Below are 26,494 nucleotides of genomic sequence, written 5' to 3'. Positions count from 1 at the left end.
ATGGGTTCAAAAATGAACTTTCTGGGTTCGGTATGAATATTCAACCAGTTGATGATATTTAAATTAGTGTCTGGTCTAGTTTTTATTCCTTGCAGAAATGAAAAGTGCTGTGATGCTCTCTGCTCTTGGAAAAGAAGAAAGCTCTGTCAGGCATTGGGATAAGGCCAGAGTCTGCAGAGTGCAAAACAAAATGTGTTATGACCAACAGCCCTTCATAATAAGCATGAAGAGTCCACTATTAAGATAAATACATCTCCTATCTAATTAAATCTAGAACCAATCAAAATGAAAAGAGTTAATGAATATATCATTTCTATATATGTTTTGCCCAGCTATACAAATATGTTTTGGTATATTTATTGGTTGTAATGTATTTATTGTTTTAAAAGCCATGTTAAAAAATCCACAGAAAATGGTTTATCATAGCTAATATAAACAGCTTTAATTTTATCATCTAAGTAAGCATATGTTTTATTTCCATTTTACTTGTTTGTGTACAAGGCCAGAAATTTAGAAAATGGCAAAGTACATTCCTACATTTAAAAGAAAATACCTCTGGGGCCCCTGGGTGGCTTAGGCAGTTAAGCATCTGACTTCGGCTCAGGTCATGATCTCACTGTTCGTGAGTTTGAGCCTTCATATTGGGCTCTGTCTGACAGCTCAAGGCCTGGAGCCTGCTTTGGATTCTGTGTCTCCCTCTCCCTCTCTTCCTCCCCTACTCGTACTCTATCTCCCTCTCAAAAATAAATAAAAATTACAAAAAATGAAAAAATAAAAGAAATATCTCTGCCTCTCTCTCTGTGTCTCTGTCTCTCAAAGGATAGATACACATAAAGCGCGCGCACACACACACACACACACACACACACACATATACACACAGGCATTATAAGCAGGAGGTCCCTTGATCTTTTGACTACAGACATCTAAATTAGACACACCAAAATTTGGGCACTGAAATGTCCAATGTATTTGCTATTTTATATGTATTTCCTATCCAGTAAAACCAAACCTCCTATTTAAAAATCTCACCCTGTTTTTCTGGCTGAATTTACACGATAATGACTTGAAGAAAATGCTGACATTGTCAAGTTGGCAGTAACTGGCTATTAACAGGATGTCTTAGGATTGATGTACTATAGCCACATGGACTTCTGTTTTTATCATGACTTTAGGGTGAAGGACAAATGGCAGCCAAAAAAAGCTAGCCAAGTAGTAATCAACACCATAAATCACTTATGATTCATGAAATGACTATTGTACTTCAGGTACGATGAAAAATAAAAGGAAAATAGACATCAAGTTTGGTCTTTGGGGACCATGTGGCCTTACTGGTGAGACAGGATTAACAGAAGTGATATCATTAAAAGACAATTCAAGAAAGTATATTCTACCTGGGTGCTAAATGATACATCTCATAGTCTAATGAGGTAGGTGTCTATTCATTTATCAAATATTTGTTCAGGCTTCTTACAGGGTGGCATGTAAAGATGAAAGGCACAGCCCCATTCAAGGAACTCGCAGTCCAGTGGGAAGACAAACAAGTACATCGCCGATTACGGTTTAATGAGAAACTTCTGTGGTGGAGACATGTGCTTGGGGAGCACAAACCAGGGAGATCTTACTCAGTCGGGCTCAGCTGGAATCGAGCAGGGTAGCAACAACCAATACACTGGCCAAACAAATAAACCATGGGGAGGAATGAGTGGTCTGGCAGACGTGAGTCTTAGGATGAGTTCTGAAGTTTGAGTATGAATGAGACAGAGGAAAAAAGAGGGTTCTGGGGAGTGAGAAGAGCAGGTGAAAAAATCCATGACATGGTACAAGAACAGGGCACAACAGGGATTAGCACTGAGGGCTGTAGGAAGGGAAAAGACACGTATGAAGAATGTGGTAAGCCGAATTAGCGGTCTCGACTCCTTATTACTCTGCAAAAGACTTATACGCCCCGCATTCTCTTACTTCAGGCCCATGTATTTCCTGATTTCTTGGAGTTGGGCTCGGTCATGTGACCTGCTTTGACCAATGGGGCGTTGGTGGCGATGTCGGGAACAGAGGCTGGTTTGAAATATGATTAAGTGGATGGGTTGCCCTGTTTTGTTTCTGCCACTGCCATAAGGATTACATCCTCTAGGAAACTATTAGCTCCTCCAGCCATGGCCCCAGCAGAGCAGAACTGCCCCTGTTTCCCACAGATATGTGGTGAAAAAAATATTTATTGTTGTATCCTACTGAGATTTTTGTGGTTTGTTATGCAGCAAGAGCTGACCAATACTGAGAGCACTGAGCAGTTCAGTTTGGCCAAAGGGAAAAGTACATACTTGAAGTGAAGCAGAAAATATAAACCGGGACCATATAAAGACATCTTAACTGAGATGGCATTAACCTTCTAATATCAGAGTGATATTTCTAACATGATACCCATTACCCCAGACAGAGACTGAAATCCAATGCAAGAATCTGATAAGATCTACTATACAGACCCTCCAATTAAGGGTTTCAAAATATTTTAAGCCACAGAAACAATTATAATAGCTTTCACGTCAAAAAAAAAAAAAAAAAAAAAAAAGACAAAACAGACCACAGCCTTGCTGACATCTTGACTCAAGCTCGTGAAAGACCCTCAGAAGCACACAGCTAGACCCTTCTCGAATCCCTCACCCATAAAAACCATGAGCATATATGTTTCATTGTTTTAAGCTGCTAAATTCTACAGTAGCTTATTATATAGTAATAGATGACTAACACATAGAGTTTCTCTTTGCAGTCATGTTGAATGTACAGAGTCACTTTGTAATAGGGGAAAAAAACCCTTACAAAATAAAAGATGATACAAGAAAAAAAAGAGCATTCCTTTCCAATGCGCTAAAGTTACCATACGTTAGGAAAAAACAATCCACCAACCCTTCAGAGAAGAGAGTCTTGTTCCAAAGGACATTCACATTGGACTTTATCAGATAATTATGGGGTGAGGAAAGAGAAAACTACCTTTATTTATCCAGAGTTTACCTCTCAGGAGATGAGAGGCAGGGAATGGGGAAGCAGGAGATGAGAAAAGAAACATGCATTTCAGCAGATTTTGAACAGCAATGAAAAGGCTATGCCTCATGCAACTGAATATCAAATATAATACAACATCACAGAGAAGACCTGTAAATATTTAAGTATCAGCCAGAAAATTATTACCAGAGCCCTGCCAACCCTCTATCTTTAATCAAGTTGACCTGTCCCATAAAGATCGTTTTTCTAGGAATAAACCAGGAGAAAAGGGACATTAGGAAGTTCTACGGACACTTACCACTGAGGCACTCCTGTCTCACAACTGCTACACTTTTATTCTGAATTTGTGGCGAAAGTTTTCAGTCAGATGTATCTTCAGTGCCAACAGCTCTTCTCACCCACAGAAATATTGAACACAAGGACCCTACTTCTCTCTCCCAGCTTTGAACCAACCTGGGACCCAGTTTTCTCTCCAGGTTTCTCAGGCTTGTTGATTCACAGGAAATGGGCATGAGCATTAGGGACTCGGATTTAGCTTTTGTGTGTCCGCAAACATTTCTCTGCTCTGACTGCCATTTCTATGTCCCTGAGCGGCGCTATCATGGACTTTCAGCAACTGGAGAGTGGCGGACTCCTTTCCTACCTGTGTTTGCTCAGGGGAACTCGGTTGGGTTGCATCTTCTTTTCACATTCCCCCTTTCTCATTTTCTGGAACAAAGTCCATCTTTTTCAAATTAACCACAGAACCTCAGGACGCATCAAAACTGATCCTTAAATCTTGTCTTTCTTTACATTCAATCCTTAGAAATTCGGTCTCCTGTGGCAGGGAACGTTTGAGGGGGATAATTTTCCAACTTCAAAAGTCATTCAGGGATTTTATCCTCAAAGGACTATAAAAAATTAACCTGGGTAACAAACAAAGGGGAGAATTGCCCTGGCATCAGGCTCTACACAAAGACATGCAATTTTGTTGTGATTAAAGGTGACATCCCAACACTGTTATTTTTTTGAGCCTCAATAGTAAGATTGCACCCAAAATATTTGATCCCACAGAGTAGGTACAAAGTGCTAATGACACTTAAAGAAACTAACGAGTTCCAGTGGGGAAAATCTTTGGAATGATACCTCCCAGTCATTTCCACTCAGCTTTTGCCAGGCACTAACATGGATAAAGACATTGACACTGTCGATGGGTAGGAGGAGATAGTGGGTAGTATAAGGCTTCTCTGCCCACATTGGAAAACAAAATATAATGGAAAACTTAAAAAAAATAGAATATAATTTACATTTATTTGCATAGTGCCAATGATGTATTTACTATCAAACGATCTTCACTGTGAACACAACAGAGACCAATACAGAAAGGCAATTTTTTTGAGGGGGGGGCACGCAAGTGAGCGAGGGGCAGAGAGAGAGGGGGAGAGAGAGAGAGAGAGACTCCCACGAGGGCAGGGGTTGGGGGGGAAAGAGAGAAAGAGGGAGAAAGAGAGAGAGAGACAGAGACAGAGACAGAGAGACAGAGAGACAGAGAGAGAGAGATGGCAGGGCTAGTGTTTTTACCTGAAGTGGGGCTTGAGGTCACAAACCATGAAATCATGACCTGAGCCAAAGCCAGATGCTTAACTGACTGAGCCATCCAGGCGCCCCAGAAAGACATGTTATTGATAAAGGTCAGCTACATCAGCCTGAATTTAAAGCTGTTGTATTCCCAGTAGTTCTTTAATATAAATACATTTGACTTCTTCATTATGTTTCCAGTGTAGTCATGCTGAGAATTTGCCTATTAGAATAAATGATTTAACTATACATTATTTTTTTTTTTACTTCTATTACACTAGATGGCACTCTCGTTTTTAAAAAAAAAAAAAAATGTCTGAAGTCCAACTTCGGCTCAGGTCATGATCTCACGGTTCATGAGTTCAAGCCCCATGTCGGGCTCTGTGCTGACAGCTCAGAGCCTGGAGCCTGCTTCAGATTCTGTCTTGCTCTCTCTCTGCCCCTCCCCTGCTCATGCTCTGTCTCTCTCTGTGTCAAAAATAAATAAAACATTAAAAAAATTTAAAAAAAGAAAAAGAGACAATATGTTTACTGGTGTTGAGAATCATGGCTTTAAAGGTTTCAAGCCTTTTTCCACCTCAGGACCTTTATACACGTTATTGCTGTCTCTGCCTAGAATGCTCTCCTCTGACTCTCTTCTTGATATGCCAAACTGCTAAACTTTCAGGTCTCAGCTAAAACATCCCTGACTTGACAAAGTAAGTCAGAGTCCCCTCTTCTAGGTTGCATAGCATCATGTATTTTTTCATGGCACTTACAATGATGGTAACGCAATGAAACCATTCATGTATTTTTTTATTAGTCTCTTTAATATCTGTCTCCATGCTAGGTACATGAAAGGTAGGAAATATAAGCCCGGTTAACCACTATGTCATTAACACCCAGCACCATGCCTGATGTGGTGTAGATGCTCAGTAAATGCTGGTTAGATGAATGAATAAAGATCCCAAAACAATCAAGTTGTACGACTAAGCAGCCAAGCTTACACGGGTAGCAAGTGGCAAAGCTCAGATCCTGACATATATATGATTGATGCCCCAAACCACATCTCATCACCTGTTTCTGGCTAAAGCAGCATCACAAATAGTGAAGTGAAATCGGTGTCTCACCTAAAATGTCACAAGTGAAACAAGACTGAATTGCCTTGCTCCAGGTTTCTCCTCTATGTCCCCTAGGGTGAGAAGTTATAATAGAAGTATAATTCTATTGCCAGACCCATGGCCAGTTTTCCTTCAGGCATTTTCCCTATTTGGATTCTCATATAGCCTGGGAGCATGTTAAAATCCTAGAAAAACTCCTCCTAGAAAAATGTATAATCATGGAAAATAATTTATTCACATTCATATTTATCCTATAAATCACCTGGCTTCACCTCCAAGCTGGTCACTTGCTGGGTCACGGGTGTCCCAAGGCTCTCCAAATACAGAACGGAGTGTGCAAAGAGCTTGCAAATAGTACAACCATGACCCGCTTCTGCCTTCTGGTCAGTCTGGCAGTTGACTGGTTTTTGTGAACTGAGCTGTGAACTGTGGTGATTAGAAGCCATCAGGAAACAGGGGTCCACCAGACGCTGCACGGTTCTGGCCTCTCCCACGTGATTCCCCCGCTACACAATGAACTCAAAGGTGGCAAGAGGGTGGAAAGGAGCAAGCACAGATAATCTGGAACCATGCGGATGTGCACTCGAATTCTAGTCTCCCCCCACCCCCCGTCCAGCGGTGTGACCTCGGACAACTGACAAACTAGCTAAGCCTCTGTTTCCCCACTTAAAAATGGAGCTAATACTGACCTCGTAAGACTTTTACGAGCACTAATAAGGTGCGAAGCAGCTAACAGTCGCTCCACAACAGTAGTTGCTTAATCAGTGCTGGCACCTTTTCTTTTCAAAGGCTGCGTGATGTCTTCCTCTAAACTCTGACAGCATGTACTCTCTACGTAACTCACTTAGCATCTATCTACTCTCCTAACTGGCGCATCCACTAATGTTCCGCGTTCCTTCCTTACCCAAACCATGTCTTCTATTTTATCCAACTGAGAGACTGTGTATATAGTATAAGCACAACATTGGCAGATACGTTTAGTGCCTAATAAGTGAAAGCCGTAAATAATAGTATTATCTCACACATTGTCAAGCCAAAAGCCTTATGTGAACCCTGCATTCAATACATGTTTACTGATTTATTGTACAAAATAAACCAGATTAAATTCCGGCTTTACGGGTGTACAATCTGAACATGAAAATCTTCAGTTGGAAGATTCTTGTGATCCAATACTTTCTGGGTAATGACACAAACTGAAGCCTAAAGACTGAAATCAGAAAACGCTCCCAGTTCTTTTCAAATAAAGAAATTTAATTTTGCCAACTACAGACCAACAAACTTATTTTTGACTTGGGTTAATATATGGTTCGAGACACCAACGTGGAATATGAACATTATTTAACTAAATGGAATGAGGAAGTAACAGGTGCATCCTCTGGGAATGGTACACGAAGATCAGAACTAGCACTGGAGAGATGATCTAGGGGTCTAGTTAGAAGCAACGCTGTGATTGGAGAGTGAGTTCACGTCAGAAAAGTCAGGACGCTGTTTTTTCAGTTCTGGGGACAAATGGGGAACTGTAGAGCTCTGGTGAACTTTGGAAGCCAGGGTACAGAGCCATTTACCTGAAGACAACACAGTGTTTAATGGGGAGAAGCCACAAAACCGTAGCCCATGGAGGGATAGCTTTTCTTTGCTGCCAATGAGCCATGTAGTATCAGTGACAAGAGAAAAGCGGGTGAGAAATTGGGCTACATGACATTTTGCTTATGCTATGGAAATGGGACCTCTTCACTTCTGGGTGCTAATAATTAGACAAGCCTGAGTTGGAGTCAAGCTTTAGATGAACAATGGGAGCTGCAGGAATCCTTCGAATGAATCCTTAAATTCTAATGATTCCGTATATATTGCGATCCATGTGAGAAAGTAGCTAAAAAGACTGCTCCACACAAACTCATGAAAAATACTTTAAGTTAAAGGAGACAAAGGGTTAATGAGAGGGAGGTAGCTATTCAAATGGAGGCAAAACATAGGCTTCTGTTAGATGATCAGGAAAGTCATGAACAATGTCTACACTGCAAATATGGGGAGAGCGTCACTTCTTTTCTGTTTTCCAAAATGCATACTCTCTGGCTAGTTCAATGATAATGATTGGATTAATCAAAGTACACGTTTCTACTAGAACAGTGTATTTCGAAGAGGACATAAAATCCAAGGTTGCCCCTTGGCCTTTTAATACTAGAAGAGAACAAATGATAGTAAGGGTCAGTAGTATTTCTTCTTGCCTCAGTTACACATGTGTGCATGCATACACATGCACGTACATATTGCATCGTGCTTTTTGCCTTGCCTTTTTGTAGCTCAGTATTTGGCTAAATACACTCCTGAGTAACAATACTTATTTTTACTTACTATAACATAGTGTCCTTTTAAAATTATATTATAGGGAGTACCATGATAATCATATTTTATATAGCAAGGAACAATAACAACAACAAAGAAATTCCATGATGTCTGGGTTTTCTCTCTAGTCCTGATGTTGGCTGATTTCAAGACTCTTTGGGCTTCAATATCTTCATATGCTTTCTTTTACACAAAATGAGAGTGTTAGGAGAAACGATGGCTGAAGTATCTTCAGTTTTAAAATTCTATTGTTTTGATTTAGTGGAAAGGTAGATACTTGTCTCTCTCAATACTTTCTGGGCATTTGGACCACAAGATAAAAAAAAAAAAAAATCACTCTCTTCCTTGCAGCAACAAATCCCAAGCGCAACAGGACTGAAATACCCTGCTAGGAATAAAAAGTCCTTAGGCGTTGGTCAATAAACCCTAACCTTAAGCCCCAAACCATTCCCCTCAATTGGTAATAAGCCAAAATCACTTTCCCTCATGTGCAAAGGGCATTTCTCACTTTCTTGTCCTACTGTCATCCTCCACGTATTTGTGAAATGCAGGACAGGATTTTGCTTTGTCTTCTACACTTTTTAGGAATACCTGTACAGCTATAGGTAGGTAGGAAAATTACATCATGGAAATTCTTATTTCGAAGTTTGTCTGGGTCACTGAGAATTCCTGGATGATTTTCCTCCAGTCTAAGCATTCGCGTCCTCTTGCAGGGCAGGAGAGACTCAGTCTGGCAAGAACAAGAACAGGACTTCCAAAAAGAACAAACACAACTTGTGACTTGCTGAGAGTGACTCAGGCGCTGGCCCTGTGCCCCCTGAGTCACAGGTGATCCATCACCGACACCGTTAGAGGGTGCCCGGCTGACAGAGGTGGCCACCTTCCTAGCTGCCAGATCTTCCGTGTGCTGTGAGGGAATTATGCCCCTCTCTACATGTGCTGATTTAGTGCCCTGGCCCAGGAAAAACCTTCAGAAAGGAAAACCAGAGCTGGGTTCCCATTAGAGCAACAGCTACTGAGTGTGCAACACAATTCAGACCTGACCCTGTCTTGGCAGTCTAGCTGTTCACCCACCCCTGATGAGTGCTCAAATGGGTGGGAGAGACAGTTGGTGCGGCAGGTGTTCAGGGGGTGAAGCCGTTTGTGGTCTGGGGCGATCGACAACAACCTCATTCCTGAAACAGAAGGGCAGTTGGGCCCTGAGCTAAGAGTAAGACACGCACAAGACAGGCAAAGAAAAGGACATTTCCAAAGCGGGGGGCAATGTGTACGAAAGCGCAGAGGCAGAACGCACGTGGCCTGTTGGCACGGTTCAAGAATGAACATAAAGTATCCCCTTTGTCATCCGCATTTTACAACTCCGATGTTACAAAAGGAATATATCCTATCCATCTCACAAAAGTAGTAGGATTCACAGGGCAAACAGATAATACTTAGCTCTTCCCCAGACCCACATTCTATAAAATTGTGTCTTAGAAAATACTTGTATCGGTTGTCTTTCTCCCCATTGCTTTCTTTGTGGTTAATATGGAACCCCAACTTCCCACATCTCTTTAATCTGCTTCTGGAGTGGGAGACCTTGGCCAATTATAGAGTTGGGTGAAATTCAGCCAGTCTTATTATTGTATTACATGACACTGCTAAAACCTGTAGAGGATAACAGAAAAGGCTAAGTAGGATTTCTATTTTCAAGAAACTTCAGTAGGAAAGACAAAACATTGGCCTGTGAAACTATTAAATAAAATGCTGCCTTATATTATAGAAAGAGGAACCACAAACAATATTTTCATCCAAAGTTTATAGTTGGCATGGTCTACATAGACATACATAAATCATAGGTCGATATGACTCATGACTCACTTGAGGGCTGCCACCAACTGTTGCCCAGTATGGGCACTGCACAAAAAAGGCACCAGACCTACGAAGTGAGCTCTTGGCTTAGCATGACATATGTGTGATGCTACATCAGGGGAGGGCACCATTTTCTAATTCTTCTACCTGGAAGGGGCACCTGTTCTTAATTCCTCCATCTAAGAGGGGATACCTTCCTCTCATTAGCTCAAAAGCCTCTTAGAGGTGAGTTGAGGGTCCTGATCCTCCTTTTTCATACGAGCAGACATGGCTTTTGACGAAATGCTTTGTAGATTACTCAATTTCTCAATCTTGGAGATGGATAAATAAGAAGCTAGAGAATAGATGGGGTGAAATGAATTTACATTCATTATTTTGGACTTCGTCATTGCATGAGCACCACTGTTCCACTCTGCTTCACTGTACACACCTCAGTGGTGTTCCAACGAGAGAGGCGCCCCAGCTTACCTCGTTCTCCTGGGGTCCCCGGCACACCTGCATTTCCTGGGAAACCTGGGGTCCCGGGGGGCCCTTGTTCACCAGGGGCTCCGGGTGAGCCTGGTCTGCCAGGCTCCCCGGGAGGCCCCTGGATGGTCCGCACTGATGAGGAGTGGCTGGGAATCTGGTTGAGGATGGCTGTGTACCTGGCCATGTGACCTGAGACACAAAGGGCAAAGACAACATTCAATGAACTGTCACACACAGAAAGGGGAGACAAGCGGTTTTATTTGTCAAGGTTCCAAACAATTCTGTCAGATAACCACAAGAGGAAAAGCACACCCCTCTGAAATATGTTGCTTTCCAAGTTAAAAATTATTACATTTTACTCTGGATGATATGAACAGCTGGACTGTATTCAAGACACATCTCAATAGTTTGGAATCCTACAGCTCACATCAGCATCCCAGTAAACATCAATGGGCAGAAGTCATAAATTCGATCTTCGCCCCCTACATTTATCTGACCCCCAAACCCTCACCCAGCTGCCCCTTTTCTCTAGCAACAACCCCACCAATTTATTTGCCTTTTTTCCAAACCCACAAAGACTGCTCCACCCTCTTGCTCACAAATCCCCAGACAAGTGTTCTGTTTCAATTCGTCTCTTCGTCGCCAAGCCTTTTTGCAGGAACCTTTACTTGGGTCCCAGCTGCAGAAACTCCCACGAGCTTTATTAAAAAAAAGAAAGAGAATCTGGCGCTCTCTCCTATAATCCCTTAACTCAGTTATGGCTGGAAGAATGTATTTTATTTTATTTATTTTTAAGTTTATTTATTTATTTTGAGAGCAAGTGAGTGAGCGTGAATGAGAGAGAGGCAGGGAGAGAGGGAGAGAGAGAGAATCCTAAGCAGGCTCCGTCCTGTCAGCGCCCAGGCCCATGTGGGGCTCGAACCCATGAACCGCGAGATCATGACCTGAGCCAAAATCAAGAGTTGGGCGCCCCTGGAAGAATGTATCTTAATAATCAGAAGTATAGATTGATAAAGAGCTTGCTACCATAATGCTTCATTCAGTTTTCCGGTAACATCAGAAGGTAAGATTTCCCACATAAGTGAATTTCCTAGATGAAAATCTCACCCTTTTCAAACATTCAAATCTAAATAAAGAATAGTAACCATTTTTAGAGGGATTATTTCTAGAATATATTCAATGCATTCCTAAGCATAGGACCATGACCGCAACTAGGATTGGCTTCCTGGTGACTCAGGGGCCACCTGTAGGCGTGTGCTTTTCCACCTTTCTCTTTTGACAAGGGGCCATCCTTCATCACTTTCTCTACCTGTCATCACTTTGACCTCACACAGTTCCCCACATAACCTTTCCTCGAGTCATTCTTCTGATCAGCTCTGGACCAAAAACCAGATAACTCATGGTTTTATTATACTTAGAAGCTAACTGATGAATGAAGTTCTGAGCAGAAACCTAAGCCATGAAGTAAGGAGCCCAGAGGAACCTGAGGTGGCACGTGGGAAGGACCTGAGTCGGGATGTGGGAAGATGGCCGAGGTGCCAGAAACAGCCTCTGGGCAGGTCGGGGCTTGCTCATAAAGTTGCATGCAATCTTTTCTATTTCTTCTCTCACAATGGCACTCACAGGCAGGGCCTCCCTATTCTACAGGCTCATTTCAGCTTTCTTGTATAACTCCCTGCTGGCTTTCATTTCCTCCAAGTCATTCACAAGAATCTGAGATTTCCTGAGGGAAAAAACTCCATTTTGAACTCTGAGCTTGTAGGGCACGTCTTAAATAATCATATACTTTTAAAAGATTTTTATTCTACCGTGGAATATGACAACAACTATTGTGAAATCTTCCACATTTTGTGGTCAGTGAGTCCTATTTGGATTTAACCCTTAGGCTTCCTTAAAATAATTACCTGCTCATTTACTTTCATTTACTTGAAATGAGAAACCTACAAGATAATCCAAGGTACAGGTTAGCTTTGGACATATTCCACTTAATGTTCCATTTAGCTTTTATAATTTACTATGTTTTTAATGATCTTATTTTGGCATTAAACTTTAATAGTTTCGTTTAAAACTAGTAAATTCTCAGGGCGTCTGGGTGGCTCAGTCGGTTAAGCATCTGACTCTTGATCTCCACTCAGGTCATGATCTCACGGTTTGTGAGTTCGAGTCCCACATCGGGCTCTGTGCTGACAGTGCAGAGCCTGCTTGGGATTCCCTTTCTCTCCCTCCCTCTCTGCCCCTTCCACACACACACTCTCTGTCTCTCCCTCTCCCTCTCTCTCTCAGAATAAATACATTTAAATAAAAAAAAATAAAACTGGTAAACTCTCTCACACACACATTTAGTTTGGGCAATGTATAAAATGAAATAAAGTTAAAATATAGGAAGCATTACTCCTATGCCTGAAGACTGTAGCTTTGTACATGGTCTGCATGATTTATGTCTTAATGAAAACGCTCCCAAGATGGTGTGGACAGTAACTCCATGCCTTCCCAAAGATGAGGTCTGGGTTTCTCTACTACAGATGGAATTTGGGATATCTGCTACCAGCCAAAAGGCCTACCTGGATGCTTATGAGACTCCTAGACGTCCTTGGGTCAAAAAAATTGTAACCTTTCAGAGCTGAGGCAGCCACTCAGCTCATGGGAGGGGCGTGTGCTACCAGAGTAGGGGGCTTGACAGCTAGAGCTAAGCCAGAGATGGCTGGGTTTGAATATTTCGTCTCTACAAGGCCTTAGATCTTCCTGGAATCGAACAAATCATTGGCAAAAGGAAGGGCCCACACTAGTAACCCTCTGGTTAGATTATTGAGACAAAACGTCAGAGGGCCTGGGAGAAACACAAAATGGGTAGATATACAAGTGAATGAACACGAATCAGTAATTGGAACACTGTGCTGTGGGAAAGTTGGGTGTCATATAAAGCATGTTCCAGTGTAATTTTTGGCATGAGCACCAGTGTCATGCCAAAAATGTCACGTGAAGGCCGCCCCTGTGTGCATGTAGGGGCATTATTATATTGTATTTACATAAATGTTACAGAATAAAGTGAAGGGCCTTAGGCCAGTCCAAAGAAAAGGACAAAAAGGAGGTATTGATTTAAATCTAGTGAGTTGATAGAAATCAACACCATGAATCATCTCTTTGAAAGCAGCTTCGGATTCCTTCGTCTGGCAGATTTCAAGTGCTGAGTACTTGAGGAAAAAAAATCTATCCACTTGAAGATGAAGAAAGAACAAAAGATCTGATCGGGGCAGTCAAGTTAGATCTCTATGGGCAAAAGGAGAGCTCTTGGACAGATGCCACAGAGGAATTAGGTATCTGTGACATCGACACAGAACTCAAGGGTGATCTGTAATGACCTCTGTAATGGGTTAGTTATGGCCATCTGTAAAGCTTACCCATCTGCACCAAGACAAAGCTTTGGAGGTGTTCTCTTGAGCCACTAACTCTTGGGAGGGGCAGATTCCCATCTGGACGAACCACAGAGTACAATATCTGAAACTGTCACGCACTTACTTTTTTTATTTTAATTTTTTTTAATGTTTATTTATTTTTGAGAGAGAGAGAGAGACAGAGCATGAACAGGGGAGGGTCAGAGAGAGGGAGACACAGAATCTGAAATAGGCTCCAGGCTCTGAGCGGTCAGCACAGAGCCTGACGCAGGGTTCGAACTCATGGACCACGAGATCATGACCCGAGCTGAAGTCGGCCACTTAACCGACTGAGCCACCCAGGTGCCCCGTGTCACGCACTTACTTTGGATCAGCTGCTCGCACACCTGACGCGCCACTGCTCGGACCATGGCCTGAGACTGCAGATCGCCCTAGATGAAAAAGAAGCATCTTCCTGACTCTCAGGCCCAAGCCCAGCTGCATGGCGATACTTCCAGGATGCAGACCTGGCTTCATTAGCTGTTCCCACCTGGTCCCTGTGGCTCCCGTGACAGACAGGATTGACCACCATGTGCAGAGAAGGTCATGCAATTTGACACTCATGGTGTCAGGTTCCTGGGAGTCTATATTAAATGTAAAGGCCCAAGTACGTATTTCTGTTCCCAGATTCTAAAAAATTTAAGTTTTGAAACAAACCCATATGTATTTAATGCCTCCTTTATAGTTATTTAGAACTTATAAAATATAGCACTTTTTCAGGCAGTGGCTTATTTACTATCAATAACAACTCAAAGGAAAGACATTAAACCCATTTTATAGATGAACAGAGTTAAACACGTTGCCCAAAGTTTCACAAAGGTAACTGACTGGATGAGCCCAAAGCCGTTGCTGTTTCTACTACCCAGCCCAGTTCTATCAGGCAACAGCACAATTCTATCAGCAGCTGCACAATTTCTCAAAAGGGAGAGAAGGTCCCTAAAACAAACTGACTTACAGGACACAGCCAGTTCGTTGATGTATGTCTGCCATTGGCTGTTAACATTGGCCCATCAGGCAAGACACAAGCCCCATTTCTACTACTTGGCAAATGTACAGGGCTTTTGTTTCTCTGATGCCTTTTTACATCCATTGTATAAGTCTGTCCTCAAATTCACTCTGGAGTTCAGAGGAGTTTGATCCTCTCTCTCTGATCCTTAAAGAAATGGGCCTGAGGTCATTTGGCTGAATGGCAGCAGATACACAACTAGAAACCTGCTCTCCTGACTTCTAGCCCACCGGGTGTTTTTCCACCTGACAATGTGCTCACAGTCCAATGAGTTGAGGAGAGCGAGGAGAGAGGGAATGAAATAAGAGCAATGAATAATCATGACAGTATAAATGGTCATCCTTTATCAGGCTTTGGTGATGAAAGATGTGCAGCCAGCTGTGCGTGATAAACAGAGCCGGAGGGTACTTACTCTTTCTCCTCGTTCCCCCTTTGCTCCAGGGATACCCTGTAAAAAACGTAAATCGTCAAGTTACTTATCACACTGCATTCAGCTGGGCATAATGAGGATGCATCTTTTCTTATTTTGTTAAGATGTTTTTCTTAGCTCTAGTGATTGTGCAGCACAAACAGGTACACTACAGGAATAAACAAACAGCGACCTGTAAACCCAGCAAACAGAAGTAGCTCTTTGAAATATTTTGCTCCCCCAGCCTTTGAATAGGTAGAGAGAGCATTTTTTTTTTTTAACACAAAATTGGGATCATGGGGCAATGCTGTTTTGTCATGTAGTTTCACTGAATAGATCGCTCACATCTTTTCACACTAAACACCTCCCGCCCACGGATTGTACTCTACCGATGCTTCCTGATTTATCTTACAAACCTCTGCTGAATAGCTAAATTGTTTCCATTTTTAAAAGAAGGAAGTAAAAGATCTTCCACCGTAAGAGTTCAGGGTAAGAGATGACATTTGTGAAACCCCATAACCCGACTCCGCTTTCCGTCTGGCGTCACAGCACACAATTCCTTCCCCACAGTTCTCCCTGATAACGGGCACTCATATTAACATGAATTCTCAGTTAAATTATTATTTTGTTTCGTGGCTTAGCTACTCTTTGACCCATAAGAAACTATTATTACGGCACACATTTTTACTGAAAAGATAAGGGAGTTTGCAAGGTATCTGTAATGAATTGACACTAATAAGCAAAACATGTGTCTTCAGAGTATTCCACCTGTCGTTTCGACCCTAAAACAACGTAGTAGAATTCACTGAACAATATTTTTGTAGTCTCTACCAAAAGGATAGTAAATGGCATTTACAGATGGAATGTACCCACATGGTCAGACTGTTGGAGTTGTTACAATAATCTCAACAGGTCCTACCCAAGTATCTTCTCCAGAATCTCTACTTGATCAACAGTCACCTTCCAAATTGTGGTTCACCCCATGGCGTGCAGGGATATTGACTTTCTGGAAAAATAAGATGCCCTGAATTGTAATGTTAGCCATTTTTGGAGGTGTAAATCCATCTACTGTGGTTGATTTCAAGCTACAAAATGTGCTGCCACTCAAGACGGAAATGAGATGGGAAGAGAAGCGCGTAACCTACTCTCCTGAGCAGCTGCAAGCAGCTGGAGCCCACCACTGGTTGTCTTTTCTCCTCTCTCCCTTGCATCTCGCAATGTCTATTCAACACACACACACACACACTTTTGCATTGCAATTTCTCATAGCCATTCCTTCTATTCCACGACCCAAGTGCTACCCTTACCATGTCACAATCTCACACCAGGCCATTTGCAACTTCCTTCTAACTGACTTCCCTAACTAAAGACCCCCCTACCAAACCCTCCCCCACATAACCACTAGTCCTTCCTCAGATACCACCAGCATACAACTCACAAAGCTCAGAGACCACTGGATGATGGCAGCTCCTCCTCTATTCAGAATCACTCATTGGTTCTTAGACACCCATGAGACAAAGTTGGTTCTTCAGTTCAGTCTTTTGTTATCTACCTCCAGCCTCCCTGCTACTCCTCAAAATTACACTTTCTCATTCTCACAGACCTGACCTACCCAGTGCATGAAAACATTTGAAATGTAAGAAAAATATTAAAGTATTTAGAAACATAAATCTTATGAGTGAAGTATCAACGGTAGGAATATTCTAATATCAGTTATTTGACACTGCATGTTTTCTTGTCCTATTTACTTAACTGCAAATCAGCTTATGGATTTCTTGTCTCTCTGTAGATGGTAGGATCTCCCAAACTGGAAACCATAACTTACATTACTTTATATTTCTTTTTTTTAAGTTTTTATTTTGAGAGAGAGAGCATGAACTGGGGAGGAGCAGACAGAGAGGAAAAGAGAGAATCAGAAGCAGGCTCTGTGTACCATCAGTGTGGAGCCCGACAGGGGGTTCGATCCCACAAACCGCGAGACCATGACCTGAGCCGAAATCAAGAGTCAGATGTTCAACCGATCGAGCCACCCAGGCGCCCCTATTTATATTTCTAAAACCACCTAGCCTGTTTCCTGCATAAAAGAGTTGCTCAAACATTCAACTAAGTCCAATATTAAACTGAAACATTTATTATAAATCTAGGACTTTTGTCTGCTTCCTCTGACCTTGAGTTTCCTTTTGTTATGTTAATAAAGTGAGAAGAAAAATATTAAGTGACTTCAACCATAAAAATAAATTTACCCTTTAGTGTACCATATGATAATTTTTCAAGACTACAATCAACAAAGCCCAAGATGGGGCACCCGGGTGGCTCTGTCGGTTGAGCGGCCGACTTCGGTTGAGGTCATCATCTCATAGCTTGAGTTTGAGCCCCGCGTTGAGTTCTGTGCGACAGCTCAGAGCCTGAAGCCTGCTTTGGATTCTGTGCCTCCTTCTCTCTGTCCCTCCCCTGCTCACATTCTGTCTGTCTCTCTCTCTCAAAAATAAACATGTAAAAAATATTAAAAAAAAAACAAAGCCCAAGAGAACTTTATTTAAAAACATACACACACTCATACACATAATGAACATTAGTTCTGGGTACATGGGTGCTCACTCTAAATTCTTACCACTTTGTGATTGTTTGAAATTTTTCATACTAGTATTTTCGGAAAAAAATAGATGAGACATGGGATCTGTAAGCCACTTAAACTCTCTGAGCTTCTTTCTTTGTAGTATCAGGCCAGTAAATTAAATGGTCTCTGGGGTTCCTTACAAGGCTAACGTGCTAGCATCTCACAATGTCGTCATTATTTGGAATGAGGTAGCTCAAGGAACAGGATTTATGAAAAATACAAGCTGGGCTTGCCAGGGCAGAATCTCAGACTCTACAAAGAAAGCACATCCTCACTATAACCTCTCTCCACAAGTAGGTTCCATACTCAGTCTGTGTCTAGTTCCCAAACTCCTGTCTCCCCGTTTCTTGGGACTATGCTTGGGACATAGCAGGTACTCAAAAATATGTTAACTGAATGAACGAATGGCTGAATTTTACTTCAAATCTGGATGGCAGCTTCATTTTAACTTCCTTGATTGAAAAAAAAAAAGATATTTAAGACATTCTCAGGCATTGAGCTCCTAGACCATTAGAAAAAGAGTTGATTCTGTTAGAAGTATCCAATTTCCTTTATAAAACTTTTTTTTTTTTTGGCTGAAGTAAGATTTACAAGGCATCCTTCCTTCACAATTCTTTTCAGATTCTTATAGATGTACTGGTGTTGTCCTCCTCATTTCTTAGACTCCACAAATGGTCAAGTCCCCAAAGATGCAGCAATGTCCCCTTATAGGTTTAACTGGAGAAAAGAGCTACTTATGTTACCATGAAATAAATCTTTAATGGAACCAGCTTTTCAAGCATTAAATGTACAACAAAAGCCAAAAATCAGCAAAAAAAAGTAAATATTCCACTTTTTAAATATATTCAGACACCATCTGCAAATACCAGCAGTTTAACACTTTAGCAGCTTTTGCCATGTCACAGGCATTGTTCTCGGCGTGTTAACCTATTTAACCCTATAACACGCTTGTAAGATTAACTCATTTATTTAATCCTTGTAAGACTCCGAGAAAGCAGACTAATTTATTCTTTGTCACAGCCCTAGAAGAAATTATTTCCATTTTGCATATAAGAAAATTAATGCAGGAAGAGGTTGAACAACTCAACTCGCCCATGGTCACACAGTGAGAAAATGGAAAAGCTGGGACCAGAACCCCATCAGCCAGTCTCCGGAGTCTGTTGCCTCCCCAGCAAAGTGTGCTTTCAGCAAAGTGAATGAGAACACTATTCGACAATCTGCCAGCCAGTGTCTTCCATTCCATTTCCTAATTACACAATAATAAAAAAGCAATCATGCATCCCTCCAACTTAACCCTCACAATTCAGAATTCAGTGTTAACTTGGGTCATTTCTTTCTTTTTTAAAAAAAATTTGTTTAATGTTTATTTATTTTTGAGAGAGAGAGAGAGAGAGAGAGAGAGAGAGAGAGAGAGAGAGATTGTGAGTGGGGGAGGGGCAGAGAGAGAGGGAGACACAGAATCCGAAGCAGGCTCCAGGCTCTGTCGTGGGGCTTGAACCCACAGACCCCAAGATCATGACCAGAGCTGAAGTTGGACACTTAACTGGCTGAGCTACCCAGGCACCCCTAACTTGAGTCATTTCTTGAAAACCAGTTGATCTAGAATATATTTATTTTTGAACCAATACACTATTTGACATCTCCATTGCTAGCTATTGTTTATTAAATTGGCTTCCTCCAAATGTTTAAAACTTAGGAATTAGAGGGCCAACCTGACTGATAACAAAACCTGACAGGTCAGCCCCTTCTGGTACATAGGGATGGATATGTTTAATCCGGCCTGAAATCCCTCGAACTCAGCCTCACGATGCAGGTTATTAAGTAGCTACAGGGCACAGCTAGGCAATTTCAGTGAAAGATCCATTTAGTAGAATATCTGTATGGCAAGAAGTTATTTGTTATTCCAATGTCTCTGACATCTTTTCCTTTGATTTTTGCAAAGTAAAACAAAAACAAAATAAAAATTCCTGAGCAAGGGAAGGTCCATAACTCCACCAAAGTATGCTTTGAGGGAAAACACATATTCCCTGTAAACGTAGGCAAGAAAAAGTGGCACATTTTCCTATAATTTTAGGAATCACTGAAATGTAAAGAAAAGAAACTACAGTAGTTACATTCATAGGTTCACAGAAGTTTAGTGCCGAGGGAAGAGGAATGATCTCATCATGGTCCAAGTCCCACACATTAAAGATGTCTGTTAACACGAATCAAAACATCCTCGCTCAGCTCTAAAGGTCTTCCATGGTCTGACCCTCCGTGTCTAAGAATAATCTGCTAGACTCCCCTGCACATCAGCCTAACTAGAATACACACTGACCCTTATTCTTTCTTCCTTTTAACAAAGACTGATTAAGAAACTTCTATGAAACTGAGCTGGAATCTAGGAATAAAAACATGAGTACATGGGTATGATGACATTTCTGCCCTTGAGGAATGGTCATTTCAGTGGAGGACTTGGCATGGAGATTTATATGAAATGTCTCAGCCTAAGGAGGTGGGGGAGGGGAGGTCCTCACACAGAAAATGCACAGTTTTCAAGAGAGACTAGCCAGGAGCTCACCAGGTGGGGCAAGGAGGAGAAAGCAGCCCAGACAAATGGGAAAATGTCCCAGAGACCAAACAAGTATGAAACAGTATAGCACGTGTTGGGAGAGCTTTACATAACTTGGGATGACTCAACTGCAGATGAAGGGATAGTGGGAGGTCAGTTGGAAGGGAAAGGAAGGGCTCATCATGAAGGGCCACATATACCTGGCTGAATATGTGGGACCCATCCTCTGGTAACAGGATCTGGTGAGGAGATTCAAGCCAGGGAATGACACATCAAAGATATACTAGAAGGATCATCCAGCAACTGGGGAATGGATGAGACCAGGGCTAGAGCAGAGGCCAGGGAGCGGGTTAGAGCTTCCTGTGATAAACTCGGTGAGAAACAACAAGGGTGCAAAATATAATTGTGGCAGGTGCCACGAAGCAAGAGAAAGAGTCGAAAAATATAAAAGGTACAAAAGATGCAGTGCCTTGTGTTGGCTTTATGTTTTACCACAATCCCCATTGAAACAATGCCAACTCCCTGCCTTTGTGGAAGCAAAGCACACCCTCCTTTCAAGATCCAAAGGAAATGCTGCCTCCTTCAGGAGCTATTCTCCTCATCGCATCAGTTCAGGGGATAGCTCCCTCTCTGCCTCTTCCTCTCTGTCTTTCTGTAGGTCTCTCTGTCTCTCAATGGGACTCTCATAGCAATTTTGTTGTCTTTCCCTTAAACCATTTCTCACCTTTTGCCTTTTATTATACCTACTTACATTTAAAAAAATCACTCTTGGGGTACCTAGGTGGCTTAGTCGGTTGAGCATCCGACTCTTGGTTTGGGCTCAGGTCATGATCGTACAGTTTTGTGAGTTCGAGCCTCGAGTTGGGCTCTGTGCGCACAGTGTGGAGCCTGCTTGGGATCCTCTGTCTCCCTCTTTCTCTTTCTGCCCCTCCCCCCACTCATGCTTTCTCTCCCTCTTAGAATAAATAAATACACTTTAAAACATCATTTATTTATGTATTTTTTAAAATTTATTTTAATGTTTATTTATTTTTGAGAGAGAGAGAGAGAGAGAGAGAGGACAGAGCACAAGCAGGGAAGGGGCAGAGAGAGAGGGAGACACAGAATCTGAAGCAGGCTCCAGGCTCTGAGCTGTCAGCACAGGGGCCAACGCGGGGCTTGAACTCACAGACTGGGAGATCATGACCTGAGCTGAAGTCAGACACTTAACTGACAGAGCCACCCAGGTGTCCCTTAAAAAAAATCTTAAAACAAAATCACTCTCTAGACTTTCCATGAATGTGGGAAAATTCCCTGGTCATCTTTTGTACCCCTCGGAACCCCTCTTCCCCATGTCTCTTGCATATATTGTGACTACCCAGCAAATATTTTTACATGAGTGACTTAGGAAACTGACGTCCTGACAGTCTAGATAAATGGCTTCAGTGATGTGGCTCACACAGCTAGTTAAGGTCATGTCAGGGCCACATCTAGAACCCAGGAATCCTGACTTCTAATGCAGCGCTCTTTAAATGATGTAGTGGACCTGTCTACCTATATTGATCTCAAGCTAAACTCATGGCCCCTTCTTACATGAGCTTCATCTCTGTGTGCTCCCCTGCAGGGGAGGCACTGTATTTTAGCCGAGTCTTAAACCTCAGGTAGGAGCTACGCCGGCAGCCGCAGCAAAGCACGGTCCACCCAGGGAAGTCTGTGGCTGCAGGCAGAGTGCATGAAAGCACACGTTCCTGGCACCGGCCTAGGAAACACGTTGCTATTTTCAGTAGGGCAGTCTGTCTTTCTTGGTCTCTTTCCCTCCTGCCTTCCTAGACAGACATCCATGGGAAATCAATCAAGGCCTTAACACCACGACACCGAGCCTGCTTTACTAGTCACGCCAGTCTGGCAGCCAGCAGGCATCTGGCTGCTCACCTCCCGGAGCACGGAGCACGAGGAAAAGTCTGGGCGAGACAGTTCAGAGAACAACTGGCTTTTGACAGAATACCCACAGCCTACCACTGTGGCGTCCCCGCCCAGTGCCTATACACTGAATGGTTTCTGTCTTGGATAAAAATTCCAGGGCCACGGGGGCCCTTTTCTGTTGATCTACAATGATCGAAGACAATATTATTAACGAGTGCTTTCTTTCTGGGAAATAGTTTGTTGGCATTTCTATATGGCCATATTCAAGAGCTACAGCAGGCCAGGTGGATAAGCAGAGTGGGGTTCTGCTTACCTAACACATTCTCCACCCTTCGTACACCCCATTTTCTTCTCCGTAGGATCCTGGAGCTGGTTCTTCTCTCCTATCCCATCTCTCATAGATCATATGAACCCAGCTCAGGTTAAGGGAAACTAGTTCTAGGAGGTGTCAGCAAAAGTTCAAGGAACAAAAAGATCAGCTCGTGCACACGTGATTTTATTACCCAAATTAACCGGCTCTTGTTTTTTCTCATTTCATTTCAGGATGCCTCAAAGTCTTTGATGTCCTGAAATCCCTCATGACTTTCTGAGAAACAGATTTAGTATGCACAGTCTCTGACACTGCTTTAACCAGCACCCCTTACTCTCCGAGCCCCACTGACATATTCCAGAACTCCTGTTCCCAAGAACAGTTTGGGAAGCAGACTAAAGCCTGGTAGGAGAGATAATGTTTTCAAATCTCTTTTCTGGTGAGGAATAGACTAGGACCAAATGAACGGAAAAGTTTACAGTGAAAGGATGGTACAGACAGGAGTGTGTGTGTGTGTGTGTGTGTGTGTGTGTGTGTGTCTATGCACATGTGCCTGCATGTGTGCTTGTGCATGATCATGAAGGTGAGTGTTAGAGTATGCTTCCACATGCATGACCATAATTAGTAATACCATTTTGGATTAAACCTATATGTGTGAAGAGAAAGCAATCAAATTTTCTTCTGTGACCCATTACAGCTGGATTTGAAAAGAGGAGATATAAAAGTGTTTGAACAACGACATTGTATTTGGAATGAGTATATGGCTTTGTAAAGTAACTGCCAAGAAGAGCATTCATTTGGGTGTGCAAATAAGGATGTGCTTGCTAAAATCTGGAGGCATTTTTTTATGTTCATATCTTATGTGTGTGTGTGTGTGTGTGTGTGTGTGTGTATACACCTGCATATGTGTCATGTAAATCTTAGCTTGGGAAAGAACTCTGAGGATGACATAATTGTACTGAAATGAGTTTAGAGAACAAAAAGTAGTATGGCAGTCTGGGTAGCCAGAGGGAGAGTGGTGTCTTTCCAAATGAGAACCAATGTTTCTGTAATGTTTTGTTGACTGTGGGAGGCAGAAAAAGCATCCCCCAGACTGTCCATGTCCTAATCCCCAGACCTGTAAATATATTACCTTATGTGGCAATAGAGACTCTGCAAATGTGACTTAGTCAAACATTTTTAGGTTATCTAGGGACACTATCTAGGATTATCCGGTGGCCCAGATATAATCATGTAGGTCCTCAAGGCAAAAAACCTTTCTAGACTGTGCTCAGAGGGAGATGTGATTAGGGAAGAATGGCCAGAGAGCCGAAACACTGCCGACTTTGGAGATGGAAGTAGGCCATCAGCCAAGGAATGTGGGGGTCTTTGGACACTAGAAAAGACAAAGAAATAGATTCTCCTCTAGAAGCTCCAGAAAGGAAATGCCAACACTTGATTTTAACCCAATGAGACCATGTCAGACTTCTGACCTAAAGAACTATAAATTAATAAATTTGTGTAGTTTTAAGCCACCAAGATTGCAGTAATCTGCTATGGCAGCCATAGAATCTTAGCTCGTTTACATCTCCGCCCTCACCCTTCAGATTTCACTCTTCCACAACTTCTTCACCTGTTTGCGGTACTGCATACATTTATGCATCTCCAATTACTTCAGTTTACGGATACAGATTTAGTGTGTCACAGATAATGTCAGAATGCTGACTAATACCGACATATAGAAGGAACAACTTGAAAGTCACAGAAGATGCCATATGTGGTTTTGGAGGCCATTAAATGCAACCACCTCAGCCTACAGATGAGGAAACCGACCCGGATGTGCTCATTTCTTTCTCTCCTATCTCTCTCTCTCTCCTTGAGTCTATCTCTATCCCTCCCGTTGATCACACTTAAAAACCCTCAGAAACTAGAAGCACAAAAATGGGAGGTAATTAGTTCCACTTACTGGCTTTCACTTATTTGCTTACGTGTGAGTGTGTGTTTCGATGGGAAATCTTGTCTTTCTTGCAGGATTTCGAAAGAAAAACCTATTCCCATTCTTATTAATGCTTGAATTTCTCAACTTTGTATTTTTTCCCCAGGAGACAGGCCTAATTAACACATAGCTATTATACCCAATCCCTGTAAAGATGACACTGAACTTACCTAGACAAACAGAGAATTGCAAACAATGGAAATATACATAAGCAGAAGCATAGCTGATTATTCCCTATGGGGACCATCTGTCTCTAGCCATGATATATGCACAGTCTGAGCTTACTCTTTCCCCAAGAAGCTTCTCTGGTTTCCTTCATACATTCCCACAGAGTCCAATACTGAAGAAACATTTTTGGCCAACAGAGATGCTGGTAAATTTAAACACATACGTAAACCAAGGGGTGACTGAGCACCTGCTACTGCTGCATACTCACAGGTGGTCCTAGGGCACCTTGAGGCCCCATGCTTCCTGTGATCCCTGGGACTCCAGGGGCGCCGGGAATGCCCTGAATAGAGAGAGAGGAGAATGGAACAAAGGTGAGTACTCATACATTCTCATCGAAGACAGCCAGTTCTCAAGAAGGAGTAACAAACACACACAGCGATAGCTTCCTTCTCCCTCAACACCAAGACTTGGAGCAATATCCATTGCTCATTCCTGTTCCCAACTACCATAAAAGTAGGGGAGATATTTTTCAGAAGCCCCACTATTAGGCGTAGTTTGTTCAAATTTGAGCCTTAGCTATGTTTAAGGAAAACTAAATCAATGCAGGGGATTGTATAGGCAAAGGGGCTCTGATAGAATTATCAAGCAACATGGATGTATCAGGTAGAGCTCTGTACCAAGGAGTGAGTTGTTAACCCAGAGCAAAGATGGCTGCCAAGGTGAAGGTTGAGCAAAAGAAAATTTCTCAAAAGAAATGAAATGCTCTAACGCAGAACATATCCTAGTAGTTTCTGGAAATACTTACAATTGGCCCAGGTGGTCCTGGAGGGCCAGAGGACCCATCTTTTCCAGGAAAGCCCTGGGGAAAAGAAACAGTGTGTTAACTATGCAATTGCTTTATATGGTTTTCAGATAGATGTACTTAATCCCATTTAATATTTGGAGGGGGCAAGTGCTGTTGCTTACTCTGGACTTCTAAGGATTCACCGCTTCTAAACCCTTCATAAGAATTGTTCTTGGCAAGACTTTTGTGTCTGTTGGCTCTGTGAAATTGTCTAGTACAAGAATTTTAGGTCTAAGTAAGACATGCCACTTACAAACTTAAACAGGAACTTGTTTCCAGAAAGTTTTTTTCTTAAACTAAGCATAACAAATGAAAAGGGAGATGAAGTTTTGGTAATCAATCAGGCAAAAAGACAAAAAGACGAGTCAGTATCCTTCATGATCTGAAGTCAGAGAGCATTTGGGGCAAGGACTATCAAAGAAATCGACATTACAAAATTACTATAATATCTGAAACTGCAACTCTTCAGGAGCAGCCTGGAGAACAGTGGGGTAGGTTTCCTGTTGCACTGATATGGTTTTGACTGCTGGGCCAACTTGTTCAATGTGTCATCACGAGCTTACAAATGAGTGCATGCTGGCTTCCCATTCCATGTTGGAAGGGCTTAAGGCAGAAGGCAAATGATATTCTTTCTGAAAGTATCTTCCTAAATGATTTAATGTGGGTAAGTGTGTGTTGGTTTTATGTGAAAAATATAACAGTCGGCACGAGTGATTCTTGAATGGTTATGGTTCTAAACTGTGGATGCCGGTCCTTCCAATCCAGTTAAAGACAGGAAAAAGGATCTTCAGTCTGAATTTCATAACAGGTTAATAAAATATTAATCAAAACATCGTGTTCTTCTACATGGAGAAGTGAACTTTTTGTCTTGAGATTTGTCTCTCTTCGGAATAAAATCCATTTCCATCTCAAACCAACTCAACCCAAGTCAAATCAACCTCTCTTGGCTCACTTCTTGCCTC

General features: G+C 42.2%; 1 protein-coding gene across 6 annotated transcripts in view; it reads right to left on the bottom strand.

The window, feature by feature from the left end:
* COL14A1 (collagen type XIV alpha 1 chain) overlaps nucleotides 1-26,494 on the bottom strand; it is a 210,713-nt gene that overhangs the window by 11,202 nt on the left and 173,017 nt on the right. For all 6 annotated transcript variants that reach the window (XM_042973272.1, XM_042973271.1, XM_042973275.1 and 3 more), the window contains 5 exons: nucleotides 25,494-25,547; nucleotides 24,957-25,028; nucleotides 15,169-15,204; nucleotides 14,076-14,142; nucleotides 10,320-10,508 (listed from right to left, as the gene is read on the bottom strand). In XM_042973272.1, coding sequence (XP_042829206.1) covers nucleotides 10,320-10,508; nucleotides 14,076-14,142; nucleotides 15,169-15,204; nucleotides 24,957-25,028; nucleotides 25,494-25,547 — 418 coding nt within the window. The remainder of the gene's footprint in view (nucleotides 1-10,319; nucleotides 10,509-14,075; nucleotides 14,143-15,168; nucleotides 15,205-24,956; nucleotides 25,029-25,493; nucleotides 25,548-26,494) is intronic.

Source organism: Panthera tigris, chromosome F2 (assembly GCF_018350195.1).
Source record: "Panthera tigris isolate Pti1 chromosome F2, P.tigris_Pti1_mat1.1, whole genome shotgun sequence".
NCBI lineage: Eukaryota > Metazoa > Chordata > Mammalia > Carnivora > Felidae > Panthera > Panthera tigris.
The sequence above is the reverse complement of the archived record's forward strand: the minus strand, read 5'-3'. Positions and strand labels throughout refer to the sequence as shown.